Below are 25658 nucleotides of genomic sequence, written 5' to 3' on the forward strand. Positions count from 1 at the left end.
CGTAGACTACTCGGAACTTCCAGAAGCATCTGTTTTGTTTTTGTTTCCCGGTGGATTTTGAATTTTAAGTCGGTTTGTTGCGAAGTAGTTGGGGGTATTTAGGATTTTTCAAAGGCAGGTGCTACAGTGTTTTGAGGGAATTTTTCCCCTTTGTTTTTTAGTATCACAATAGCCGTGCGTGATTGGGATTCACCAATTAGCCTGGTTTTATCGGCCCAGCCCGGACCGGCCGCTCCAGCACTGCATGACTACGCTAATGTGCGGTGTACCACAGTGCCAGGGCTTGTCCCTCTCTAGTCTCTACTCATGTGAAAGTCAAGGTTTTTTTTTTTTTTTTGAGGTTACTCTAAATCTAAAATGTGAAATTTTGGACAACTTACAACAAATGGAAGAATTAGTTAAAAGAAAGGGAATTAAAATAAAATTAGGGAAAAAGAACATTGCTCAGCGTGGCCCCTGCATCAATGTGGAAGCTAATAAGAAGACACGCAGGGGTTGATCAGGGGATTTTTCATTTTTGTATGCAGTCGGGGTGGTCATTTAAGGGGCGGGGGAGACTGTTTAGGTACAAGGCCATGTGACCAGACAACGTTTATTTTCAAATCGAGTAATTTACTACAATGAAAATTTTTGTAAGCCTAAGAAATCCAATAGCAAAATTGCCTTGAATTAATTTTTAACTGCCTTATTAAAAAAAGGGGAGAGAGAGAGAGATAGAAATAATTGATTATTGTTTATTCTTTATTCTATTTTTTTTTTTTTTGAAAAAAAATCTATTCTACTTATTTAATATCCTTAAAATGACCTTTGTATGGCACACTTAGGAAGGGCTTCCTCAAAAAAACTAATCTCATTGTGCCATGTTAATGGATGATGGGAAGTCCAATTGTTGAATATCGTGTACAACATTACATGGATTTACCATGTGTTAAATTTCAGAGTTTTTTTTCTTTTAATCAAATACCCCTCAATGTATTGTTAGACATCCTTGAACTGGAAGTCTATGCATGCATTAGTGTGCACCCTCTTGGTAGTCTTTGATTTCTCAACCTTTATTTTTCTCTCTATTCAACTTTTGTTATAGGCTTAAACTTGAAATGTGTCGAGGGACCTTGGTGTTCTATTTGTTCAAAGAACTTGAGCATCATTGAAACTACCACGTGATAGATATTTGGATTATACGAAAAGCCTTTCTTATATAGGTTTCGCAGAAAACTATTTCTTATTATTATTTATATATTTATTTGATATTATAAATAAGGTTCAATAGATGACTACTCTGGAGAAGCTTTCTAGGAATGACCTCAGATTTTTTTCTATAAACACAAAAATTGTAAGGCCATGAAACTAGAAACATAGGTTTTGTTCTAACAAGATTGTGTAATTTCTGAGCTACTTAATATTTTAAGAGAAATCACGTGTAGTTGCAGAACACCATTGGAGAATTGAATTTGTTGACACCTTAGACTTATTAGTACCTTAAGATTCAAAACTTTGGATAACAGATGCAGTGAAAGGTCATCAGATGTTGAGATAACCTTCCGCAGATTTGAGGCAGAGAGATGATTAAGCACAATGACAATGAATTTCGACAACTTATTGCAGGGGATGATCCTGAGGCTGAAATAAATAGTAGTGCACCAAAGCCAGTGATGAGTTCAGCAGAACCTGGTGAGCTCAATCTTGGATTATATTATACTGGTAACTCTTGAACACTTCTCTATGACATTAAGGAGCGCGCACGTGTGTGTGCACGCATGCGCCGTAGTGCAACTCATATGTCTCTATTTCTGCTACATGGCAAACCAATTGGACAAATCCAAACTGTTGAATGAAAAAAGGACATGGGGGGTTGGTTGGGGTTTGGGGGGGGGGGGGGGGAGGTTCCTAATAATACCCAAAAAAACTTCTATCATATCACCCACATTGTGTTTCACACTTTCCTTTGTATTTTCAACCATTCAAAGTTATACAAGGATTTATGTTTCTCCACCAATTTTCTTCACTTTATTTTCAAACTTGACAGTCAAATTATGTTTAAAATTTGCATAAAAGTAGAAGAGACTAGAACCTACTTTCCAGCAAAATTTGGGCTCCCACCACACCTGCCACATGGCAGGTGACAGGTGGAGTTGCAACTCTGCTGGACTTGCACCTGCTCACTAATAAAGTAGGGTGAATACTTGAAACAATATTTGGCATGCCTAGCTATAGAAAGAGATGCGTGTACATGAAACCAGTGGCTTTTGACCTTGTCATCGCACCAATCTACTCTGTTTAGTGAAAATTTTCAGATGTGCCAACCTATGTGCTCCACACTTGTTCTTAATTAACCATAAGCCCATCCTGACTTTATTGACCTTGTTTCCAGAAATGCAGTGGAAGTTGTTAAAGGGGTTTCAAACCAACCTGATTCCCCTACAAGCCTTTTGATCAGCAAACCTACAGCATAACAAAGGCCTGAGGCTGTCAGCGCAATGAGCAAATAGTACAGTATAGTCTTGATATACGACTTTGGTGGCCTCTGAACATGAGCCTTCCCTACAGAAAGTAGAATAATGCCCACAAGGGAAGCTGCGCCACACGTTATGAGCTTGTATAACTTATCGTTGCTCCTACGGAAAGAAAAGCCGTATGTAACAGGGGGCAATAATCCAAATACAATGTATGACATCAGTATGACAATTGCATGCAATCGGTAATTCTCCCTCCTTCCCAGTGTTTCTTGGTATTGATCAATATTTGAATTTGCTTCACTGGTTGCTCCATGGTAATTATTCTTCAGTTCCCTAATCTGGAATCATATTCATAAATATGTAGGCAACATGAATCATGCAAGACAAAACAAATTCTTTAGAGATAACTAAAATCCAAAATAAGAAAGCATATCCATTTGGTTACCATTATCAGGAATACTTAAAAACTACTCTATTCTTTAGTTCCTTATGTTGAATTATCAAACCCAAAAGTTTAAGCCGTTAGACGGAGAGAGACCAAACAAGTATATGAATCAGCTAAAGTTCCCCTCACATGTGGCCCATCATGGGTGGTCATACATTCAGCACATGTGGTTCCTCATCACTAGACTGTACACATGGGTATGGTATCAAGGTATTATTGTGTGTTGGCTCTTATACTTGTTGATATATGTGTCACTATTACCTTGACCTGCCATTTTTATGCTTCTGGGTAAAGAATGGAAATTAATTTCACCCCCTCTTCTCTTCTCTACCCATTTTCAGATCACACAAGGATCTGCCATGTAACCTAATAATATATGACCATCAAGATGCTTTGACCTACAAGGCAAGGTTTTAAATCTTATGATCAAGTTAGTAGTATTGGCCAATCTGTCTTAGGATCAGCTGGCACCAATCAGCCAATCCTGGTTGATCCTATCGATATTCCGATAAAGATCAGCCTGTGCTGGGTAGTATCAGCCAATTCTCGGGTCCACAGTGTCTGATCCAGTCTCCGAGACAGAGATTAATATCCTTGCTACTATGGCTACTTGACTAAGCAATGAAAATATATTGCCTTGACTTACATATTTAAGTTTCATAAACAATATACTTTGTAAGTAAGAGGGAAGTGGTTTTTGGAGATACATCTTGTCAGACACATCAAATTTGTAACTTCTTCTATGAACTTCTCATTTTTTATGCATAACTCCTATATTGTTGCTTCTCAGGGATATGCAGCTTTATTTCATTCCTTGTATTCTAGTCATATTGGATGGACCATCACATGCTGTGCCTTTTATATGCCTTTATTCTTTTGTAATAAAATTCCAACAAATCAAATAATTGTGCATTGAAAAATTACTCACATTGTGAATAATGATGATGAGTCCACTCACTAGATTTGCCAATCCCAAAATTACAATATTCACTGCAAAGGCAGAACAAGAGGAAATTTTAAGAAAAATGTAGTCTCAATAGAATTATAGAAATATAACTTTGTTAATGAAACAATATATGGATCAATCAGAGGGAATTGATTGATAAACAGAAAAAATCTGTATGCAAGAAACATACGTGACAATCTGTTGTATATTTCCATCAAAAAAGACAATCTATTTTATAGATATATAGCTGATGCAAACCTGAAGAGACCTCTTGACTTCAGTTTCCTGAGAAGGTATATACCCTTGTGGAAAAATAGTATCAAGCAATCACATAGTAACTGATAAGACAGATAGCATAATCTTTCTGACAGCTTAAGAATTTTGGAACAATAAGGTTTTGCAAAGGAGGCTCAATTCATAAGCAAAGCTAGTTTCTCCTTTCTGAAAGGTGTCATTGACTTTAGCATATTTGCTTACTCTATATAAAATTACAAATTTAATTTCCTGCGATTGACTGGATTTTATCTTGGCGAGACCACTCATTATAAATGAATCAAATAAATTGCAGCATAGTCAACAAATATAATCTAGTCCTGGGAATTCAATGCATCAACAGTGGAACAGGAATTAAGTAGAATTGAATCATTGGAGCACCAATTCTGAAATGATGCAAAATTTGGAGCATTCTTGAATCAAGCACTGTGGGGGTTGGTTGTGGTGTAATTAGTTTAAAGTTTATAGTTAGTAGTTAGTACAATATAAATTTGTATTTCTTAGAATGTTATTCTTTTAGAACCACTTTTGAAACTTCACTCTTTTTAATCTCCCTTCAAAAGAACTCTTACTATTTCAAAAAACATACAAATTACCTACAACATTTCTCACATAACAGTCCCCCTCACAATTAGAACCTTAAAATCAGATTCCCCCTGATTGGACAGATCTTATTACCACATATGAATGTACTGAATTGCACAAAGGCATTATTGTTTTAATAACCTGGCTAGAAGTTTATTTTTAATCAACCAAATACCCTTAAATCATATAAATCCGAGTCAAATATTTAAGCACAACTGTACAAGTCCCATTTGACTGGACAGTAGTTGTTCATAAAACCATGGAAGCTGTGCCTTGTGTGACTGACAACTTAGAACAGTAGCAGAGGAACCATGACGGGAAGATGAGCAATCAGGGAGTGTTGGTGACCCAAAACTCAATCTGTAGAGGGGTTTGGTTCACAGACAGTGAACCAACCTTCTGCATTTTTGGATTAAGAGTTCACTATCTTTCACTCATGCTGAACCAACTTTTATCACCAAAGTAAGCCCAAAGTGTTCAAGGATGCTTCAGTCCTTATCAACATTAAGAAAGGAGAGCTACAGAATTGCAGATTCCCTGCGCAGGTGTAGGGGGAGAGGGTATGAGCCTGTAGATAACAAAATGGCACCCTCACAAGCAAAGAGCACTGTTGATGTATACATTGATGCTGCCCTTCCCTAACAGTTCGAGCTTTTAGGTGAAATGGTAGCGAACATGGTATCAGAGCAGGGAGGTCAAGTGTTCGACTCTTGGGAAGTGTATCAGAAGAGTTTTCCCGACATTTCTTCTCCCTTGGTGCCACGCGAAGGAAATGCTGCGTGAGCTCCACGTGCAAGGACTATAGGATCTTGGTCTGCACGTGCGGGGGAGTGTTGATGAATACATTGATGCTGCCCTTCCCTAACAGTTTGAGCTTTTAGGTGAAACGGTAGTGAACAAGCACCAATGCTAAAGGCGAAGCCTAGGCCCACCAAAGATTATCATCAGAGCAGCACCCAAATACGACAAATCTATCCAAAAAGAAATATATATGGGGAATATTATTCCTTTGGTAATCGTGGTTTGCTCAGGAATGGTGCTGTAATGTTGCAGGTTAGCTCTTTGAGCCAATTCCCTATTAGAAGGCTGTACTGCTGTACTACTATATTAATGTTCTCAATAGATTTTACTTATTATAATAAGTGAAAATTTTCTCTATATTAGTGGGCATCAAAGATATCTCTACACCAGAACCCAAATTTTATAATAATAATAGTAATAATAATAATAATAATAATAATAATAATAATAATAATAATAATAATAATAATAATAATGTTATAATATGGGTTCAAGGGTATTTTTGTCCTAGGGGTATTTCAGTCCATGTACCTATTCTAGAATGTTCTCTAGATTATTATTATAAATAAAGTGGAGCTGTGAACATAAAGTCACAAGCTGTTATTCACAATTTCCACAATTAATAATAATAAATATTAATGATGATGATAATATAAAACACAATATCAAGAGCACCTCATACACATCTCAATTAGTAGCTAGAAAGTTGAGTTGAAGCTTCAATGGAATCCATTGGATTTCGTTTGAAGTTGACCAATTTTTTTGAGATACTTACATGTGGTAGCATCACTAGCGGCAGCAGAAGATACAACACCCAGGCTTGTAATTGATTCAATTAAACCCCCATATATAATGCTCTTTAAGATGTCCCATTCATGAGTTCTTCCTGGTACAGCTGAACCAACTTCAAGCATATCCTGAACAGCGTGAATACATACTGCAACATCATCTGCATCAAGATATCAAGATAGATCAATCTTTTTTTTTTCCCCCTATTTAGGGGTGAGTGTAAATCAAGACATATCAATAAGTTTATGCATATCCTAATTAGCTTGAATACATACTGCAACATCATCTCCTGCATCATGATATCAAAATAGATCAATCTTTTTTTCCCTTTTAGGGTTGGGGCTGTAAATCAAGATAGATCAATCTAAAATTATAGCTTATGAACTATAAAGGCACTAAACAATAACAATTTTGTTTTAGATTACGATATATAATAAGAACAGGGGAAGTAAATATTAGTTGTAGAGTTAGATATTACAAAGATGAGACTTGGAAAGCATTGCATTCAAAATATTCCCCTTGACTATATTCCATTAGTCAATTAATATAAGATTTCAACATACTGTCTCTCTCCCTCTCATTCTTTTCTTTCTCCCCCCACCCCTTTTTTTTTGAGACACTAGGACAATGAAACATGGCCTTAAATAGAGTTGAATGGCAAAACAAGACCTATCTAGCTGACTGCTGTCCGCATTTAGTAGGGTTAAGTCTTTGTTGAGTTGACTTGGCTTAGAAGGGGGTAACCAGCTTGACAGAAGAGTTCAATATGTAATATTGTAAAACATACAGGAAATTTGATTAACCAAACCAAAGTGGTACAATAACAACTAATATAATATAAGAACCCTTCTCAGGTGGGGTCAAATGAAGTTGGCACATATGCATTAATCGTTGTAACCTGCATAGGACAATTCTGCCTGGTTCTCCCACAGAGCTGTTCTGTATATTTTCTTACGGGAGAACTACTTTAATAGATATGAAGGACATGCATAATAAGTCAAAAATGGAAAATTTAAGAGAAAAAGATTACAGTAAATGGAGGAGACAAAATCTAACACAGATTAATATCATATAAATTAACTAGAAGGCTTCTTATTGTTGGTCAAAACTGAAAGTTTAGGAAATATAAGTGCTTGAAGTTCTTAAAAAAAATTATAAGTCTCTCCCTCTCATGCTTGGAGATTCCTGGTTAGTTTTTATTTTATTTCTTTTCCTGATCAGATCATGGTTAGACTCAACCTTTCCTAGACTGATCATGATCAAGTTTTAACACTTTCATAAATACAAGTAAGGCTCTAACCCCCATGATATTTGATGAATGGATTATGGCTATTGCCTTTTAGCTCTTAGTGATTCAGAGCTCTCTTTTGCTGTGGGTCTGTGAGATGCAGGGAAGCCTTGGTGGGACGCTAAGTCAGTTATTCAGGTGGGATTCCTGGATTATATATCTTCTTCTTTCAATCAGTTCTCAGGGCAGATCTTTACTTTACCTATCTTGCACATTCTATTTCTTCAGTTTTATAGTTTCTGTTTTACTTTTACCTGAATCAGTTTTATAGCTTCTTTCCATTCATTTCTTATAGTCCTAGTCTACTTTCCAAAATTCTGAATTTTTGAAATAGTTTTCTGGTTTCTGAATTCTGATAGTTGTTTAGATTTCGGTTACTTTTATTCTTGCCTACTTAATCCATTAACTAGTAGTTCTGTTCTGAACACTGAAATTTCTAATATTGAATTGCTTTTCTGGAGTTCTGTTTCAAAGAGTTCTACTATTAGTAGGATTCTCCTATATTTCAGAATCTGATCAAGTTTTGCATGATTGTCCTTCAACCCATAACTAGCCTTTGACCAGAGTTATAGCCAGATCAGAATTGTCTTCTTTCTGATATATATTTTCTCTCGAATTTTGGATGTTTCCTTATCCTGTGATTCTGGAAAATTGCTGGCTTTCTAAACCAAACCCCTAGGGGCTAGGTGGTAAGAATCACATTAGAGAATCTCAGTACATACCTCTACTGGATTGACGTTCTGCTAATCCCACTGCTTCTTGTATGGATGTAGTAGTGACTCGGTGCACATCTTTCTGAAATTCCTCAGCTGAAACCTTAACTCTCTCAGTCACATAAGATTCTTCGACAGTCACAAAGTTTGGAGGCATTACTGATGTATTGTTCTTATCCACAAGTACTTCTCAAACAACACAAAACAATTAAATTGGTAAGTTAATACTAGGAGTTCTGATCAAGGAATCAAGAAAAAAAAGGGAATTTTGATCACGAAATGCTAATAGTATGAGAAGTAGAGAAATTTTTCCAGGGCAAAAGAAAACCAGAAGAACAGCAGGAAAATAAAGCACCATTAGTGTTGATGAGCTCTGGTCTTTATTAATGTGTCTACCTCTCTACCACCACATCAATATTGAAATTGATAAACGGGGAAGACCAACGAAGGTCCTTAAGGAGATCAAGCATTTTTTCATATCTAATCATAATTTGAGACTTTGTTCATGCATCATATTGAGCTTCAAGGTCTCACAACCTACGTTTTAATGACATAGGCATTTACTTCCAGAAAGTACATTTTGGAGGGGCCTCTTGGGGAAAGACCAACGATTATTTAGCTATTGTTGTCAAAAGACTAATTTTGGCCTGAACTGGAGAAAACCTCAAATTTTAGGAAATAAAGGATCATTTTCGATCCCAAAAAGCTGTTGATGGTCCACCACACCCTTTGTACTCATTACAACAAAATAAGTCATGATGGGGAAAGAAAAATCCCAGAGTTGACTGTTATCAGGGCAAGCCACGGCAAACTGGGGTTGTCAGAGTCTAATACCTTTACTGATCTTTTCCGCTGTATCATCTTGCTCCCCAAAATCAGTTGCCACTTTTTCAATGAATGTAGAAGCTGGTTTTTCAATCAGAGAAATGGGAAAATTACCCCCAACCTGCTGAAATCTTGTGCCTGCACCATTCACAGACATCCAGAATCCTGAAAGTTGATACAATACGCCTAATTTCAGCCTGTCAACACTAAATGTTAACCTGATTTACCTTCAGAAAAGAAATAAACTAAGAAAGAAAAAAATAAAAAAGAAGAGCAATAAAGATATACCAGGTGAGCGACCTCCTTGTTGGACAGTTAGAGTTTCAGGCAAACATTCTGATTGTATCAATGCTTCGTCTTCACCGCGTTGAGTTGTAACATCCACTGCAACAACAAATAGCAACACATAAGGAACATAAGCATGATAGACAAAACATTCATCAGGCAGGGGATCATGCCAGCAGTCAAACATTGAAACATGTTGAGGTCAGCCATATCTAATTAAACCTTGAAATACAGACAATAACACCAAACGACACAACCTGCAAAAAGTTCATAATACTCCCGGAGATCACTTTCTAAATGAAATGCCAATTATGTTAAAAATCTCAGTTTTTCAATATCCCACCAGGTCGTATATTCAAATGCTCCATGCAGGTAAATGTAGATCTTTCTGAACCCATCTATGGTTGGCCTCACAATTGCATCAATTGGAAATTGTAACATGTTATACAGGCCTAGAAGTAATTCCACTACAGGATCTTAATTAGAATACAACTCTGTAGTGTATGGATCTATTCATGCTTAAAGTTCTGTAACAATGAGAAATAAGCAACACTTACAGCATGATCAACAGGCATCTGTTCAAAGAAAAAAAAATCTATATCTACCAAACGGATACAAAACATTGCATTGTTAAATGGTGGTCTTGATGCCCTTCTTCTTTTTTTTTTCCTCTCTCTTTCCTTGGTTTGATTGAGACAAGACCAAGACAACCGTGAAAGAGCAATACTTTTGGTAAAAATAGAAGCATGATATGGCTATCTTTATGCAACGGGATATTGCCAATGAGGAACACAAAATAAAGTTCTAGCCAGTCATTGATTGCTCCAGAAAGTGTAGTTTCTGTTAGAAATCTGAACAAAAAGGAGAGGACAGAAAGAAGGCCTGAGTCGAACGAAATCGTTCTGTCCTTAAGACAGTATTTGCACCCTCCTAATCCTGCAAAGGGTTGCGCAAACCTGCCTCCCAAGATAAATCGGCGGATGTATTCTTGGTTGGAGACAGTAACACTTGTGAAGCTATCATAGATTTTTTTTTTTTTTTTTTTTTTTGGGTGAGAGAATTCGTGGCCCATTTATAGGCCCACAAGGCCTGTTCGGATGGGTCACACCCATTGGCTCATATGGCTTGACCGGGTCATGACTATTGGTGGGCTCCTTGGCTGTTCGTGTGGGCTGCAACTCTTGGGGTCAATGTTAAACCAAGGGTTGCACTCCCTCTTTGATCAGCCACCGATCCAACGGTCGGATCGATCCTAAGCACCCTTTGATCGAGACACCGTCGATCCCGAAAAGATTAAGGCGACATGCGACGATGCGCACTTGCGAAGTGCAAGTGCACCATCAAAGCGCCACATTGCGCCTCACGCATACGCTCGGACGGGTACCGTCCTCGCCGCAAGTGCACCGTACAATCTCTTCTAGCATTACATGTGATAATAATAACTACTTACTACTAACACATATAAACCCAATGAGCTTTCCTTTCATAGCCGATGTGGGACTAAAAGTCCACATCAATATTTTGAAAAATTCCAACAGTTTCTGACAGTTGCAGGAGGATCTTTCTCGACTCTGTACTCAACCTAGAACATGGGTTTGACCCTACTTCATCCCAGTCATAAACTGAAGCCGTCAAAAGATCTCTATGATATCTATTTTGAAAGTTTTGAGAGAGATTCGCAGTGGGAGGTCATTGCGTAACCTAAACTGGGAGTGGGAGGTTTGTTACACTAAAAGTTGTTGTGTTGGATCCTCACCCAATGCCTGGGATCCACATGACCCACTATCTTAATCTCTTTGTTTTTCTTTTTCCCACTATGAGTATTTGCATATGGGAGAACTACCTTAGAGAATTTTGAGGACAGACATGATAGCCAAAACTAGAGAAGGGGAAAAAGAAAAGAAGAAACACATACATGCACAATAAACAACTGGAGGGACAAAACAAAATCCCTTTGGAGCTTGGAACATCCCATTGTAGACTTACTAAAGAATCTCAGTACATACGTCTATCAGTCTTCTTGGTCACATCATCATTGCATGCAATGTCAGATAGAATTTCTTCTGAAATTACTGCTCCTTGTATGAACAACGAGTTGACATTGTGCATATCTTTCTGAAATTCCCCAGTGGAAACGTTACTTTTCTCATTTACATGAGATTCATTGACGACCACAAACTTTGAAGATGGAACTGACATAGTGCTCCCATCTGCACATGCTTCTCAAATAACACCAGAAAATTAAACTAGTAAGTTAATATGAGGCATTTTATCAAGAAAATCTGCTGACTTGAGAAGCCAGGGAATTTTGGCTAAAAAAGACAAGACAACCCAATACCCAAATAGCAGGTGAAAACCACGAAAAATACAGCACCATCAATTGCGGATCAGCATTGGTCCTGTTCAATGTGTTGATCACCACATCAATACTGAAATTGATGAAGATTAGAATCATCCAGGACCTTAAGCTGATCATGCATTTGAGAAAAATCACAACTTCAACATCTCAAAATGTAATTTATAACGATGTAGGCCTCTTCTTTCAGAAAGAACATTTTGGAGAATTTCCTTGGGAAAAGAATCCAACAGAATTTTAGTCTTTGTTAAAAAATCACTAATTTTGGCCTGAACTGAGAAATCCAGGGATAGTTTGGAAATAATGGATTATTGCTAGATAAAAAAAAAGCTTTTAATGGTCCATAATACCCTTTGTTCTCATCACAACACAACAAGTCGTTACCAGGAGAGGACAATCCCAAAGGTGACCTATATCAGGGCAAGCAATGGCGAAATAGGGCTATCTACATGTGAACTCAGAATCTTGGCTACCTTTATTGATCTTTTCCAATGTACCATCTTGTTTCTCCTCAAAATCAATTGTCACTTTTTCGATGAAAACAGAAGCTAGTTTTTCATTCGGAAAGAAGCAACAATTAGCTTAGCCCTGACATAGTTGTCAAGGCGCCTAGGCAGCCCAAGGCGTTGGAGGGCCGCCTAAGTGCTTAGGCGACAAACGCCCTAGTATTTTTTTATGTATCCATAATATTTATTATAGCAATGATAAGTATGCTTACAGCATTGCAGCAACAACAATACAAATTGAATCTATGCACTAATTTGCCATTATATCTAGCAACATCATTACAGCATTACAGCAACAACACTATGTTAGAAACAACATTATTTAGAGGGGAAAAAAGTGTGAGTAAACAAGAGAAGTGAACTAGTAAAGTTCATTTCATTCTTTCTAAATTTATTTATTTATTTGTTGAGTACTAAATGATCCCATGCTTCTCAACTATACACAACCTTGTACACAAGCCAATAAAAATGTTTAAGTTAAAAAAAAAAATCAACCGCCGAGGGGCCTAAGCATCCCAAGGCACCCTAGGCGACGCCTAGAGTTCCAAGGTGCCTGCCTTGTTAAGTTAGAATAAGGCAGGTGAGCGTCCAGCCCTTGGAAACCCGCCTGGATGCCTAGGCAGCGCCTTGACAACTATGGGCCCCGACATGCTGAAATCCTGTGCCCGCACCATTTACAGACTTGGAAAAGCTTGTGAGTATTGATATAATAGACCCAAGCTCATTTTATCACCACTACCTGGTTACCTTCAGAAAACAAAGTAGAAAGCGGGAGGCAAAGAAGTGAAAAGAGATAAACTAGGTAAGTGAACTCCTTTTTTCAAAGATAATCCATTTGTTTGCTGGGAAGAGTTTCAGGCAAACATTCTGACTGTCTCAATGCTTCCGCATCTTCTTGAACATGTTGAGTTGCAATATCCACTGCATCAACATATCCACTTAGAAATAAGAAACATAAGCATTAGATCAGTTAAGAAAATGCGGATGTCAACCATATCTCTCTCAACCTTGAAATACAGATGTTGACACCAAATGACAGCCTGCAGGAAGTTCATACTATTTCCTATGGATCACTTTCTAAAACAATTGAAAATTATGAATCAGAAATTTAACTATTTCAATATCCCACCTATTCTTATTTTCAAATGACTCAATGCAGGAATAAAAAAGAAGTCCACGCAAGCCTATCCGTGGTCGACCGTACCCAAACATCAAATGGAAATGGTAAAACCATATTATACACTTCTTGAAGTTTTATTTGTCTTCTTTTCTTTTCAATAGAGGACGTTAGAAGTTATTTTACTACGGGATCTTAGTTAGACTACAACTTTAACAATCGATTCATCCTGGCAGTTCTATGAGAACGCAGAAGAAGCAACACATACAGATGATTGACGGTGTCTCTTCAAATGAACCATCTATAAGGATTCACTACAAATGCATTTACCACTTACATACATAGTGGTGGACCAGTGATATTGATAGACCTTTTTTTTGGTCCGAGTGACACAAGACCAAGGTTACTGTAAAAATGCACCATTTTGGGCCAAAACTGAAGCATGACAGTATGCAGCCAAGTTAAATAAGGAACAAATTGTGGTTTCCCCTACCCCAAATTGCAACAAGGCTTTGACCCACTTCATCCATTCATAAGCTTTTGTTTTTTGAAAGATCTCAAGATTAACCATTCTGAAGTTTAGTGGGGAAAAATCCACAGTAGGAGATCATATTCCTAAGATAAATTATACTGAAGCAGATGGAAGAAATCCGCCACATGTAAGGCTCAGCCCTACCAGACAAGTGCTTTGAAACCTGTTATTTATCTTATTCTTGGTGGTTGTTGCTGTCTATTTAATCAGAGAGCGGCAAGGTGTCTTCCATTGAAAAGACGCTACATAAGGTTTTCCCAGGAAACCAGTATTTTTTGGACTACTACTAGTCTATAAGTACTACTAATATACGAATTTCTGTAGGGTTAAACTCTGTTTATGGAAACATACAAGTCAAATAGGTTTTGTGTTTTCAGATCCTAAGTCTGCTTATTAATTAGATCAACTATATAGAAAGAGGGAATATTTTAAATTAATCAGCTAGTAGTTTGCTTTATTAGATTTGCTGTGGAGTTTAATTTATTGGGACTAAATTCGTTGAGGAAGACATGTGGGCCAATCAATTTAGAAAATATCATTCTTGGTTTCAGTGTTTGGTTTCATTGTTCTCATTTTAATCTTTCTCACTATATTGATGCCTGATAATGCGCCTGTACTCACAGCAGTAGAATCATTCCTGTATCATTTTGCTCACAATTGGATGCACATGTTATACCAGAATAAAAACCATGGCCTTGCAATATGCATAGTTTATAGTCAGGACCTGCTTCTCACTCAGCTTCACAGAGTTTTTCTTCTCTTCCTTTTCCTCTCAAGTACTACAATTTCATTCATATTATCGGCAAAAAAAAAGGACAGCAAAAGACAACTATCAAATGAGGTAGCAGGGCAAGATGGTCAAGCATGCCAACATTTATTTAAGAGAAAGAGATATCAGTCATCCATAATAAGAAGTTAATATCTCATATTCATCTATGATGTCAAATTCATATTTCTTTTCTTTACGTGTTTTACAGTGGTTCTCCCTTATCAGAGAAAGAAAAGAGGAAAATTGTCTTTGATGATTTCAGTACAAAAAAGAAAGGCATCTGCCACAATAGCTGCAACAGGAAGAACTTTTTACATCAAATGCAGGATTTTGTTTCTGAATTTTTTTTTCAGTATTTAAAAAATCCCAAATGGAATATATTTACCTTGCTCAGCAGTCTTCTTTCCTCTGCTCATCTCAAAGAAAGAGGAAAACCACTTTACATTCCTCACAGGTATCTGCTCAGGATTTTGTATGTTTTCACGCTCTCCCCTATTTCCGAATAGTTTAAAGCCACTAGCTGTTGAATTAAAGAAAATGGTCAAACTTGCCAATCCTTCTTAAGAGGCTTAAACTGCTACCAATATAAATCATTGAAGAAATGAACAAGAATACTAATTTCCAAGCAGTGTCAAAAATGTAGTAGATCCTTCTCAAGCCACAGAAGTAGGATAAGATCATGGAGTATAAGGTAATTACATAACGAAGTAGTCAGTAGTGTTCGGAAAAATATTGGCTTACCATAAGGAGCAGAAATTCATTAAATTTTGAAATTGCGATTTGCAGCCCAGGCTGCAGGTGAATCCAATACCACTTTTCAGTTCTCTCACTCAAACCACCACTCCACCCAGGGTGATTGACCTATCTCATGCAGAGCTCTTTCAACCACTCAATGTCTTACAAATCTAGTAGTTGTTGTTTTGCCATTTGTTTCACTAACTATAAAAACAAACAGGAGGAGAATGGAAGCAGCAACACATAGTTGTCAAGGTGTTGCCTAGGCGGGCGCATTGGTCGCCTAGTTGGTGTTGCTTTGCATCTAGGCCCCTCTCCAATGCCTTGGGTCACCTAGACGACGTGGCAACTATGGCAACACTTTGTGGAATATGACAAGCTGATAATAGTTCCTATCCACACTTTTGGAAAACAATGCTTGTCGCTATAGGTTCTTGATCAGATAGAAGGACTCACATATTACTCTTTTTTTTTTTTTGGGAAGAAAAGCTCATCGTATTAAAATTAAGGAAAGCTAGAAGTAATTAGAGAGTAGTTCTGTCAATTCATTTAAGGGCCTTGAAAAGAAGGAAAGTAGAAAACTAAACTCTGGTATTTACCAGGAAAAAGAATAAAGGCGTACCTTCCAGAAATGGGGAATGACCAGGAACTCGAAGAGAAGGATGAATAATGATAAAAGATCAGGGCCCAATGATGCAGATCTGAGCTAGAAAGAAGAGAAAAAGATTCTTCTGTTCAACCTATTATTTGGTCAGTCTAGAAGCTCTTAAGCTCCATAGTCTGTGGATTTCTCAGGTAGCTAAGGGGATTCTGAGTGTTCTTCTCTGCGGCGGTGGATTCAATGGACAATATGGTGGATTCCTGATCTTTATTTCCTGCACTTGTTTCTATCAACTGAAACAGGTCAGAAAATCCTAACTTTCCCTATCTGCGATTTCTGTTCTGTTTTCGAGATTAATCCTAGTTCTGCTTATTTAGATTATTTGCGATTAATCTCTACTGTTTCAATCCATCAATTGCCCTTGTTTTTAAAAAAAATCAGAAACTGTTTATGCTCAGTATTTCCAGCTGATTCAAGCATTCCTACTTGAATACAACTTCTTCAGAAATCTCAGTTTCTGGTTCTGATATTCCAAACATGATTTTTTCTGTAACTTACTATCAATTTGCTTAACTGTTGGATGAATTCTGATTCTGTTTTCCAGTCAATTTGAGAAATCCTACTAACAATCTAACTCTTCAAATTTCAGTTTTCTGCGCTCGGATTTTCAAGGATGATTTCTGTTTTCTATTCAGGTTACAGTCTACTACTTACTCTTTAAAAATAGTCCATTACTTGAATATGTTCAGAATCATTCAAAATCTAGCTATCAAATTCTGTGTTGGCCTGGAATTTCAGTTTCCTACATCGAAAAGGAAACTTTCAGAACTTGGAATCTGACCAGTGGACTTGTCTCATATTTTAATATTCTGTTATCCCTTCTAAGCTAAACATTCAACCAGTTAGTTATTTTATTTCTCTATTTGCTGGTTTCTGGTTCCTAATTTCCAACATTGCGATTCTGGTTTACTGTCGGTTTCTGAAACTTATCCATTAGGTGACCTAGAACCACATTATCCAAATATCATGATATTAATTCATAGTTTCTCTCCTGAATGTGCAGGGATTTAATAGTTTAACAAAAAAAAGGAAAGAAAAAAGTGAACAGATAGTCAGCTACGATAATAACAAGAATTTTAATTATGTTTGTATGCTCATTGATCTCCATGAATGTTTCCGCATTAGTTATTCTATCAGTCCCAACAAATCAAAGGTGGATATCACCACATGAAGAATCCAAACAGGGACTATCAGTGAGTTCTGGACCCTTGTTATTTGAATACCTTTGAATCCAATAGCCCTTGTTCAGATCACCTTCTCAACCATGAGATCTTTGTAGAAGGTTTGCGGTAACAAAGGGAATAATTCTAGGCTTGAAACCATCACAAAGTTAGCCAGACATCTGAAGGGAGAGGCAGTAAAGGCTCCTAGATACAAAAGGTCCAACCCCATCACTCCCAAATTAGAAATTCAACCAATTTTGTTGGTGAATTGCCCATGGCAGCACAAAGACCAAGAAAAAAAAACAAAAATCACCAGGCTATCAATAATATGTGTAATCAACTTTAGCTTTCTTTTGGCAAGAGAACTTGATCAAGAGACAAGTGAGTTGGAACAATGCATCCCCATTGTTAACAACCACCATCGCATTTGAAGGGTCTGGCCATGCCTCCCCTCCACAGAAAATGAGGCACCCTCTCTCACCTTTACATGCACATCCTTAGTAGCCTTTTCACCTCTACTAACTGTTGAAATGAAGAAAATAGTCAAACAAGGCAATTCACCTAGAGAGGGACTAGAGGCTTTCTGAGAAGATAAAGGCAGTAGCTGTTAAGGCCAAGAAATGTCTAAAGTATTGAATTTAAAAATACATATTATTCACCCAAAAAAAAATAAAAAAAATAATACATATCAATTTATTCATAAAAAATGTAAAAGAAATCAATTGGGAACAAAAACCAGAAGTGTGATGGCTAAAGGAATGAGGTATTTAAGCATAGTTCTTCAATAGAATATCTACTTTCAAGCAAAGAACAAATTATATTTATCAGCTGAAAGTGAAGATGGTATGGAAACATCTTAGGAGATGATTACACTCGATAAACTAGAAGATTTCAATGGACTGCAGTGAAGAAGAGAACCATTCAACTTGGGGTTCTGCATATTTCTGTTGCTTAGCCTCAGGCTCACTACACTAGGGGACAAAACTTACCCTCTCAAAGTGATTTTGGTGTTGTAAGAAAGTTCATTCAGCTACTTCAAACTGGCTAGTGGCAATGACTGGTGGGACAGAAACGTAATCATACAAGTAGAAGTCCCGAATAAGAGAAGACAAGAATGGAATTAAGGTTGGTTTATGATTTCTAGCAAAGAGAAACTGAGGAAAAAGTTCAAGGTTTTAGATCTAGGGTTAGGATTAAGATCAGATTAGGTTTTAAGTTTCATACTAAAAGAGACTAAGAATAAAGCAGATATTTTGATCAAACGAAAACATTGGTTTCCAAAAAAATTAAAGAATCAGAAAAGAAATAGTAGACGAAGAGGAGAAAAGAAAATCAACCTAGTGTTTCATGGTTGAAGCTTGAACTTGTGACAAAAGCAACTCAAAATGTTGAGAACAGCAGCCCATATTTAGAGAAACCCAACTATATGATAACTTACAAGTCAAGAATTACTAGACTCTTACTTTTTCTATGACTAAACGATTTTATTAGAAAAATAAAAAATGATATAAACCAAGCAAGGAACTGTCAAGAAAGATAACTAGACTAAATTACTTAACTGCCAAATAAACTAAAGCTCCAAATATGACCAAAAAAAAAATATTAAAAAATTGGTATTTATTAAAAATTGTAATCAAAACTTACAATAAAAATAGTAAACATAAAATCATATACAACATAAAATATGATTAAAATTGTCCCCATAGTTTTACATACGATCAACCAAATGAACCATGACCACAAAATCCTTGGCTGGCCTGGCCCCACGTGGAAACAGTTTACTGACACTCTTAACAAATAAAATTGAATGCTCATTCTGACTCGGAAGTACAGGGCAAGCAATATGATCAATCATATCATTTTATCACTTTTCACAATGAGATAATGGTTAAAGGGCAAAGAACATTGACAGCAGAATATGATAGCGAAATAAGAGTAAATTTCTTGATGTTTAGAGTAAGGTTATACCTTTTGGAATGAAATAGGTGAAACATGATAAACATCTGAATATATCGGGTCCTGTATCATGATCGCAGTCATTGACTGGAGGAGCAGGACTATTATCCAGAACAGATTCAGCTACCTCACAACTTTCATCATTGGTTCCACCCGAATTAACAACCGTATCAAATTTCTCTCGCTTTGCATCATAATGAAGGCTTCGTATCCTTTTTCTTTTACGTAAAATAACCCTTTTAGTAATACAAGAATTACAGTTAGGACAGTACAAATCATGAGTATCCTGCTCCTTTATAACCCTCTCAACATCCAGTTCAGTCACTTCCTGTCTTCTGTCTTTTAATAGCGTAACATCTGCATGTTCCTCTAATCCATTATCAACAGGCTCAAAACTTAAATTTCCACCTGACTGTGACTTTTCAGAAGGTAGAAGATGCAAATCATAGAGGCTGCCATCCTTTAGATTCCCATCTCTTTTGTGGCCATGTACAGTAACAAGACTCTTTTGACAGTCAGCTCTTTTTATATTAAAGTCTGATTTTTCATTTTCTGGCTTCTCCTCAGCAATCCTATCATTGGATTCAATAGCTGTGGCCAAATAAAAAATAAACATCACTATTTTGTGACCATGCTATAAGCATAATAAAAAAGAGTTACAGATGAAACAGAAGAAATGGCAACTAATCATCATCCTGCTTATTCTAATAGCTTAGTCTCTGTAAATCTGTACACTCAATATGCTAAAATTTTAGCAATAGGAAACATTGGCCTGAGAATTATGACCAGGAGGCAGGAACATGCTAACAATATGCAGAATACAACACTGAACTTTATTTTTTTATACACTCGAAAGAAATATGTACATACAGTCATAGATGAGAAGCGACTGGCAATTAATGTAACCTTGAAGAAGAAAGGAAAAAGGCATCATTAGGAAACTTTTCTTGATCAATAGCGTGATGAGAGCTTAACAATTTTCTTCTACCATCTTTATCCTAGAAATTTGGGATCACTGACCTTGAAATCCTAATCCAAAACACCATCCATGCAAAGTTGTGAAATTCATTGGGTCATTGTGGTGCCCTCTAGAATTCTGCATACAGTCAACCCCAGGGCCTTCCATTTGGTAGGTCCAAATGCAGTGACGACATTTCCATATTCCTTCACTCCAAAAGAATGAACAAGTAATTTGCAGAAGACAGAAATGCCATAACTAATCACCACAAGTTAAGGCATTAAAAAGAAACAGCTAGCATGGCCAAGTGCAACACATGCAGTACTATTAGACCATAATGAAGAGAGATATTTAAAAGATGCTAGTTCTGGAATTAAGCAGCGAGATCTAACTCAATAGCCAGAAACGGATATAGATAACGGTTTGCTCGAAAGATGCAATGACTCATTAACCGAAGTTTCTGATGGACCAGATCAAGGTTCAGCATTCACTGAGATCCAGGTCAAACTCAACAATCATGGGTGAAGAAACACCGTCTATGATTGCTTTTGCACACCCATGCCATTTTATGGGACCTAGGCATTATATACCAGATCATTACAGAAACAAGCAAAATGGAAGAAAGTAAGGATTATATGCAGACTCAAAAGCCCCTAGCTATTTGTTGGATGTTCACATTAGTAGTTCTTCATACTCTAATTTGGATTACAAAATACACCACCATTTATGATTGAACAATAGAAATATAGTGGCACCATCTTGAAAGGTCATGATAACTGTTTCTGTTCATGTGCCACATTCAGCATGACAAACAGACAAAGAGCTGAAAAATAAGATATACAACAGGAATGCACCCTTGGTTCACTAAGAATACACCTAAAGTTTGGAAGGGATCCATCCAACACACAGTGAATCTTCCTAAATTCTGTCAACTATATCTTCAAAAGACATGGGGTAATGGTTTTCACAGAATACATTGGTGCAACATCATGGAACAAAAACTCGACCGAAACCTGTCAAAACCACCGAGTTAACTCGGTTTCCCAGGTTTCCGAGACGAGTTGAAGCGGGATTTTATAAAATCTCTGGATTCGACCAGGTTTCGATGGTTTCGACCATATTTCGGTGGTTTCGACACATATGCCCATCGAAACTAGAGGAAACTTGGCTCGAAACTAGGACAGACAGGTATTTATGCCAGAAACCAGGGCAGACACTTAGTACTTAGTTATGCCTAATATCATTTAAGTAAATGAATTTACTTAAGATATTATTCATAAATAAGCAAATACCCCCTATTTGAATCCAATAAAAATAGTTAAAAAATCAAATTCCAAAAGGAAAAAAAGTCAACCCCCCAGTTCAAGAACAAAAACTAGATTTTCGACGGTAGGTGCAATTTTCAACTTTCTAATGTTGGGGTTTTTCTCAAATCTAAAAATTTCATAAATCTTAATATGGTAAAACATTGCTAAAAACCAAAAGTGCGGTAAAATATTCATTTGTTTTGATGTCCAATTTTTTTTTTTTTCATTCAGAGCGATTTTGACAGTATTCGCGCACACCAAATTAAGTTTGACCGGTACATAACTCCTTCAATATAAATCAGATTTAAGCAATCATTGACTTATTGGAAAGCTATCAAAACAAAGTTTTCTAACAAATCCAAGATTGCTTAAATCTCATTTATATTGAAGGAATTATGTTCCGGTCAAACCTTATTTGATACCATGTCCAAGAACAATATACAGTATCAAACTTGGATCAAAACCACAAGTAATATTTTTAGTGTTCTCTATGTGAAACTAATGCATGGATTGAGTTTAAAATGTCAAAAATAGGCAGCACAACAAGAATCAGGGCAAAAAAATAACTTCTGGGCCTCGAAACCAAGGTTCAAGTTAGCCTGGAGAAAGTCCCAAGTTTTGACCGAGATATGGTCGAAACTAAGACGAACTCGTTTTCTGGCTGGTCGAAACCCGAGTTTAAGAACCTTGTGCAACATACACATTCAATACAATTTATGCATCTTCAAGCCCCCATATACAAAATACATAACCCATTATAATTACCCTAATTTTTCCTCTAAAATAGAAAAGCAACTCAGTGCACCTAATCAGTAGAGTACTATAATAACAACCTTCAAAAAACTTTAGATGAGACAGACCATCAAATTTACCAAAATGGAAAGTAAAACTAAAATTACCAGAATATCCTAACAAATTAAAATTATGAATGACTTGGTTAAATTTAAACCCGAAATACTTAAAAATCCATGGTACACTAAAGTAAAGGAAAATAGAACAACCACAAGGGACACTAGGACTCGAGAACTACTTTATTTTCATCTCTACTGTGCATTTTCCTGGTACAGCGGCTCCTCCAATGGCTCCATGTACACCCCAAACAACAAAGGACTTCCTCCTTCATTTCCAAATTCACATCAAAGAGTGGCCCAAAATGACAATATGGATATAGAACAACATATCATGTGCACTAACAGTTGGGATAAGACTGAGTTTGTTGTTGTTGTTGTTGTTGTTGTTATCATGTGCACTAACAATAATGCTTGCAATGCGGTTTAAATCACACTATTTAAGTAACAAGAATGTGTAAAGGCTACCGCAAGAAAGATAGAAAGGAGGTCTTGAGAAAATATGCAGGTGAAAATAAAAAAAAATAAAGATATTACAGAAAAAAAAAGGTTTCTATACTATAACAAAAAAGCAAACTCCAAACAAGGATTGAGATCGGCCCTGCAGTTAAGGTTTTCCAGACCAGGGAATAGGAAGCATGTGATGTACAAACAATGAAAGAGAAGTTAGTGAAGCTAACATGAGTCATAGGTGAACTGTAACAAGCCATTGTGCCTTGAATCGAGTGGGTTGGTTTTCATTAAGGTGATAACAGAAAAGCACTTATGTGGCATGACAAACGGAAGAAACTATAATTCCCTGACCTCTTCATACATCAATTGTATAAAGAGCAACCAAGAAGTGGTAAATCCTTTGGAAACTATTGCTGCAAAATCAAGAATGAAATGCTAAATTGTTTTATTTGAAATGAATTTAAGATTCAAAAACACCACCTTGCATGTTTGATTTACAAAAGGTTTTGACTCCCCACAATGTTTTCAAGGAAATGTGGTCCACCTCGGTTATAAGAATTGGGATCGGATCGGTGAATCAGCCATGACCAATCTCGATTCTAATTGATTTGAAACCGTCGATTCATGGTCCAAAACCTTAGAAGCGTTGGATTTTCAAATCTAAGAACCGATTCTTGGATTTTTTTAACTGATTGGACAGTAGAGAATTTATGAACCGATTCTCTACAGCTCACTTCGAGAAAAGATGACAACAAACCCAGCAATCTAAAAAAAGCAACAGTAACTCACATCACTTTTATAATTCCACAAAAAAAAAACCAAAACCCAGAGCAGCAACAACAGAAGCAAAACCAAATGTGGGTCTCTCAGAATCACAAGATTCATTACCTCCATTTTCATTTTCCTCAAAGTAAACGCTCCTCTCTGTTTCTCCCTCCTCTGCCTCCACCTCTTCCATGGTCGCTGCTTCCATAGACAGAAAGAAGCAATGTGAGCGTATGAGTCTTGCAGAGATAAGAGCAGAACAAAGATAAGATTCATTACCCCTATTTTCATTTCCCTCAAAGTAAACGCTCCTTTCTGTTTCTCCTCCTCCTTGTTGAAACCCATTTTCTTCCATGGCCTTCACTGGTTCAACAATAGTGGAAATAGTAGTAATAGCAGTAGTAGTAGTAGTAGTAGAAGACCTCGAGCGAGGCCTCGTTTTTAAAGCAGCTTCATTATCGACCAAGCCCTCTTCTGCCTTCACCTCCTCCATTGTCACTGCTTCCATGGACAGAAAGAAGCAATGTGACTGAATGAGTATTGCAGAGATAAGAGCAGAACAGAGCCAGTTCGGATTTTCCCTTCAATCCTCAATATATAATACCCCATTTCTATTAAAAATTGGGTTTTTGAAAATTTTCAACAAACTCATTAATTAAACGGTAGAAAATGCAGACATCAAGCCAACAAGAATTTCTTCTAGGCTATGTGTTCTGACTTTCATTATGTGAGAGCTGCCAAGCTGAGTGTTTTATTAACTGTCATTATGTGAGAGCTGGCAAGCTAAGTATTTTATTATTCAACTGTTGAAGTGGATTGTTTATCAAAAAAAAAAAAAAAACTGTTGAAGTGGATCCTTTTTGTGTTTTTAAGAGAATAACGATTAATACAGTGTTCACATTTGTAGGACTTGTATATTGAACAAGAGAAAACCAAGTTAGTAAGGTACAATTTGTCAAAGGCCGAAAAGAAACAATTTTGGCCCGATCCAAAATCTGTAAAAATTATGTTATGATTTTAAAAGGTCAAGGAGAATGGATAGAGTTGGAAGAAGTCCAAGTAGTGCTTTATTAAAGCATCAAACTTCTTTCAGCTTCAAACATTTCAAAGCAACACTGTCAAAACCATTGATGATTTCTACCAACTATGGTTTCAATTCATGATTGTTTTTAATCGGACTTGCAATCAACAAAATGAATTTGCCATCTAACGAAATGCCAAAAACCCATCTAGAATATCTTATGTCTCTGGAATCAAACCCTATGCATAACAAAACAGGAAAGTCTAGAATAGGTAAATCAAGCCTAGTCAAAACAGACATAATTTTCGCTAATAGAGAAAATGGCATCCAAATTAGAAAAAGGAGTGGGGCAATATTAAGATCCAACATTCATTGTTCAATCCTTCTCAAGCTTGCGATTTAAGACGACTTAAATGCAAAAATGTTTCAGAGATGGAAATGAAATGAATTTTATCCTCAGACCCAAAGGACCAACTGCCTAGATATGTTTTACCCAGTCACATGAGAAGAAGATATGCCAGAGGGTCTCATTACAAGTGCCACAGAGAGCACAGGTGGGGTCGACCTGAGTCCATTTCGAAACAATAACCTTAACTGGAATCCCTGCATATAATGCATGTCAGGAAAACATTTTAAACTTAGGATGAAGTTTGAGTTTTCAAAAAAAATTTCACCAATTGACACAAGAAAAATCTGTTAGGGTTTAGGGTTTAAGCACAAGGTTGCTTAAAGCATTACACTCTGAGTATCTAGTTTGGAATACCCAGACTACTGACTCTCGCTAGGTATTTAAGAATGTTAAGAATGTTGGGCAAATAAGAAGGGGTTGCATTCCTAACTAAGTCCACATTCCAACAGTAATTAGAGAGAAACAAGCTGAATTTTTCAGGACATACTCTTTGAGAAGCTTCCAGTTTGATAGTAAAATTGGAATGGAAGGGTTCCAAGGATTGGTCCAAAAGTAAGTTTCTTGGCCCTTCCCATTTCTTCTAAAGCAAAAGGATCGAAGGGGTGTAACGATTCGGGTGATACTATTCCAATTCCAAGATCAGTACTAGGATCAAAGAGTGAGGCATAGGGAAAATATCTAGTTTTCAAGACCTTA

The 25658-nt window shown here is 36.7% G+C and overlaps 1 protein-coding gene across 1 annotated transcript; it reads right to left on the reverse strand.

The window, feature by feature from the left end:
• Window positions 1-2299: 2299 nt before the first annotated feature.
• Window positions 2300-24115, reverse strand: LOC122639772 (membrane protein of ER body-like protein). The gene is made up of 13 exons (XM_043832765.1): window positions 23812-24115; window positions 23656-23733; window positions 20222-20365; window positions 19214-19792; window positions 15072-15209; window positions 13091-13189; window positions 11413-11625; window positions 9410-9505; window positions 9131-9286; window positions 8305-8485; window positions 6282-6457; window positions 3830-3891; window positions 2300-2794 (listed from the first exon to the last, which is right to left on the reverse strand). The coding sequence occupies exons 1-13, from the start codon at window positions 24038-24040 to the stop codon at window positions 2330-2332; spliced, it is 2616 nt and encodes an 871-aa protein (XP_043688700.1). The 5' UTR covers window positions 24041-24115; the 3' UTR covers window positions 2300-2329.
• Between the last annotated feature and the right edge of the window lie 1543 nt (window positions 24116-25658).

Source organism: Telopea speciosissima, chromosome 1, assembly GCF_018873765.1.
Source record: "Telopea speciosissima isolate NSW1024214 ecotype Mountain lineage chromosome 1, Tspe_v1, whole genome shotgun sequence".
In the NCBI taxonomy this organism is placed as follows: Eukaryota; Viridiplantae; Streptophyta; class Magnoliopsida; order Proteales; family Proteaceae; genus Telopea; species Telopea speciosissima.

Bases quoted from the DNA above. Each gene is read 5' to 3' on its own strand.
- LOC122639772 (XM_043832765.1), bottom strand. From the start codon at position 24,040: ATGGAAGCAGTGACAATGGAGGAGGTGAAGGCAGAAGAGGGCTTGGTC. The intron at 3,892-6,281 runs GTAAGTATCTCA...CTGCCTTTGCAG, and splicing joins CGCTAGTGATGCTACCACAT to TGAATATTGTAATTTTGGGA. The intron at 2,795-3,829 runs GTGAGTAATTTT...ATATGATTCCAG, and splicing joins TCATCATCATTATTCACAAT to ATTAGGGAACTGAAGAATAA.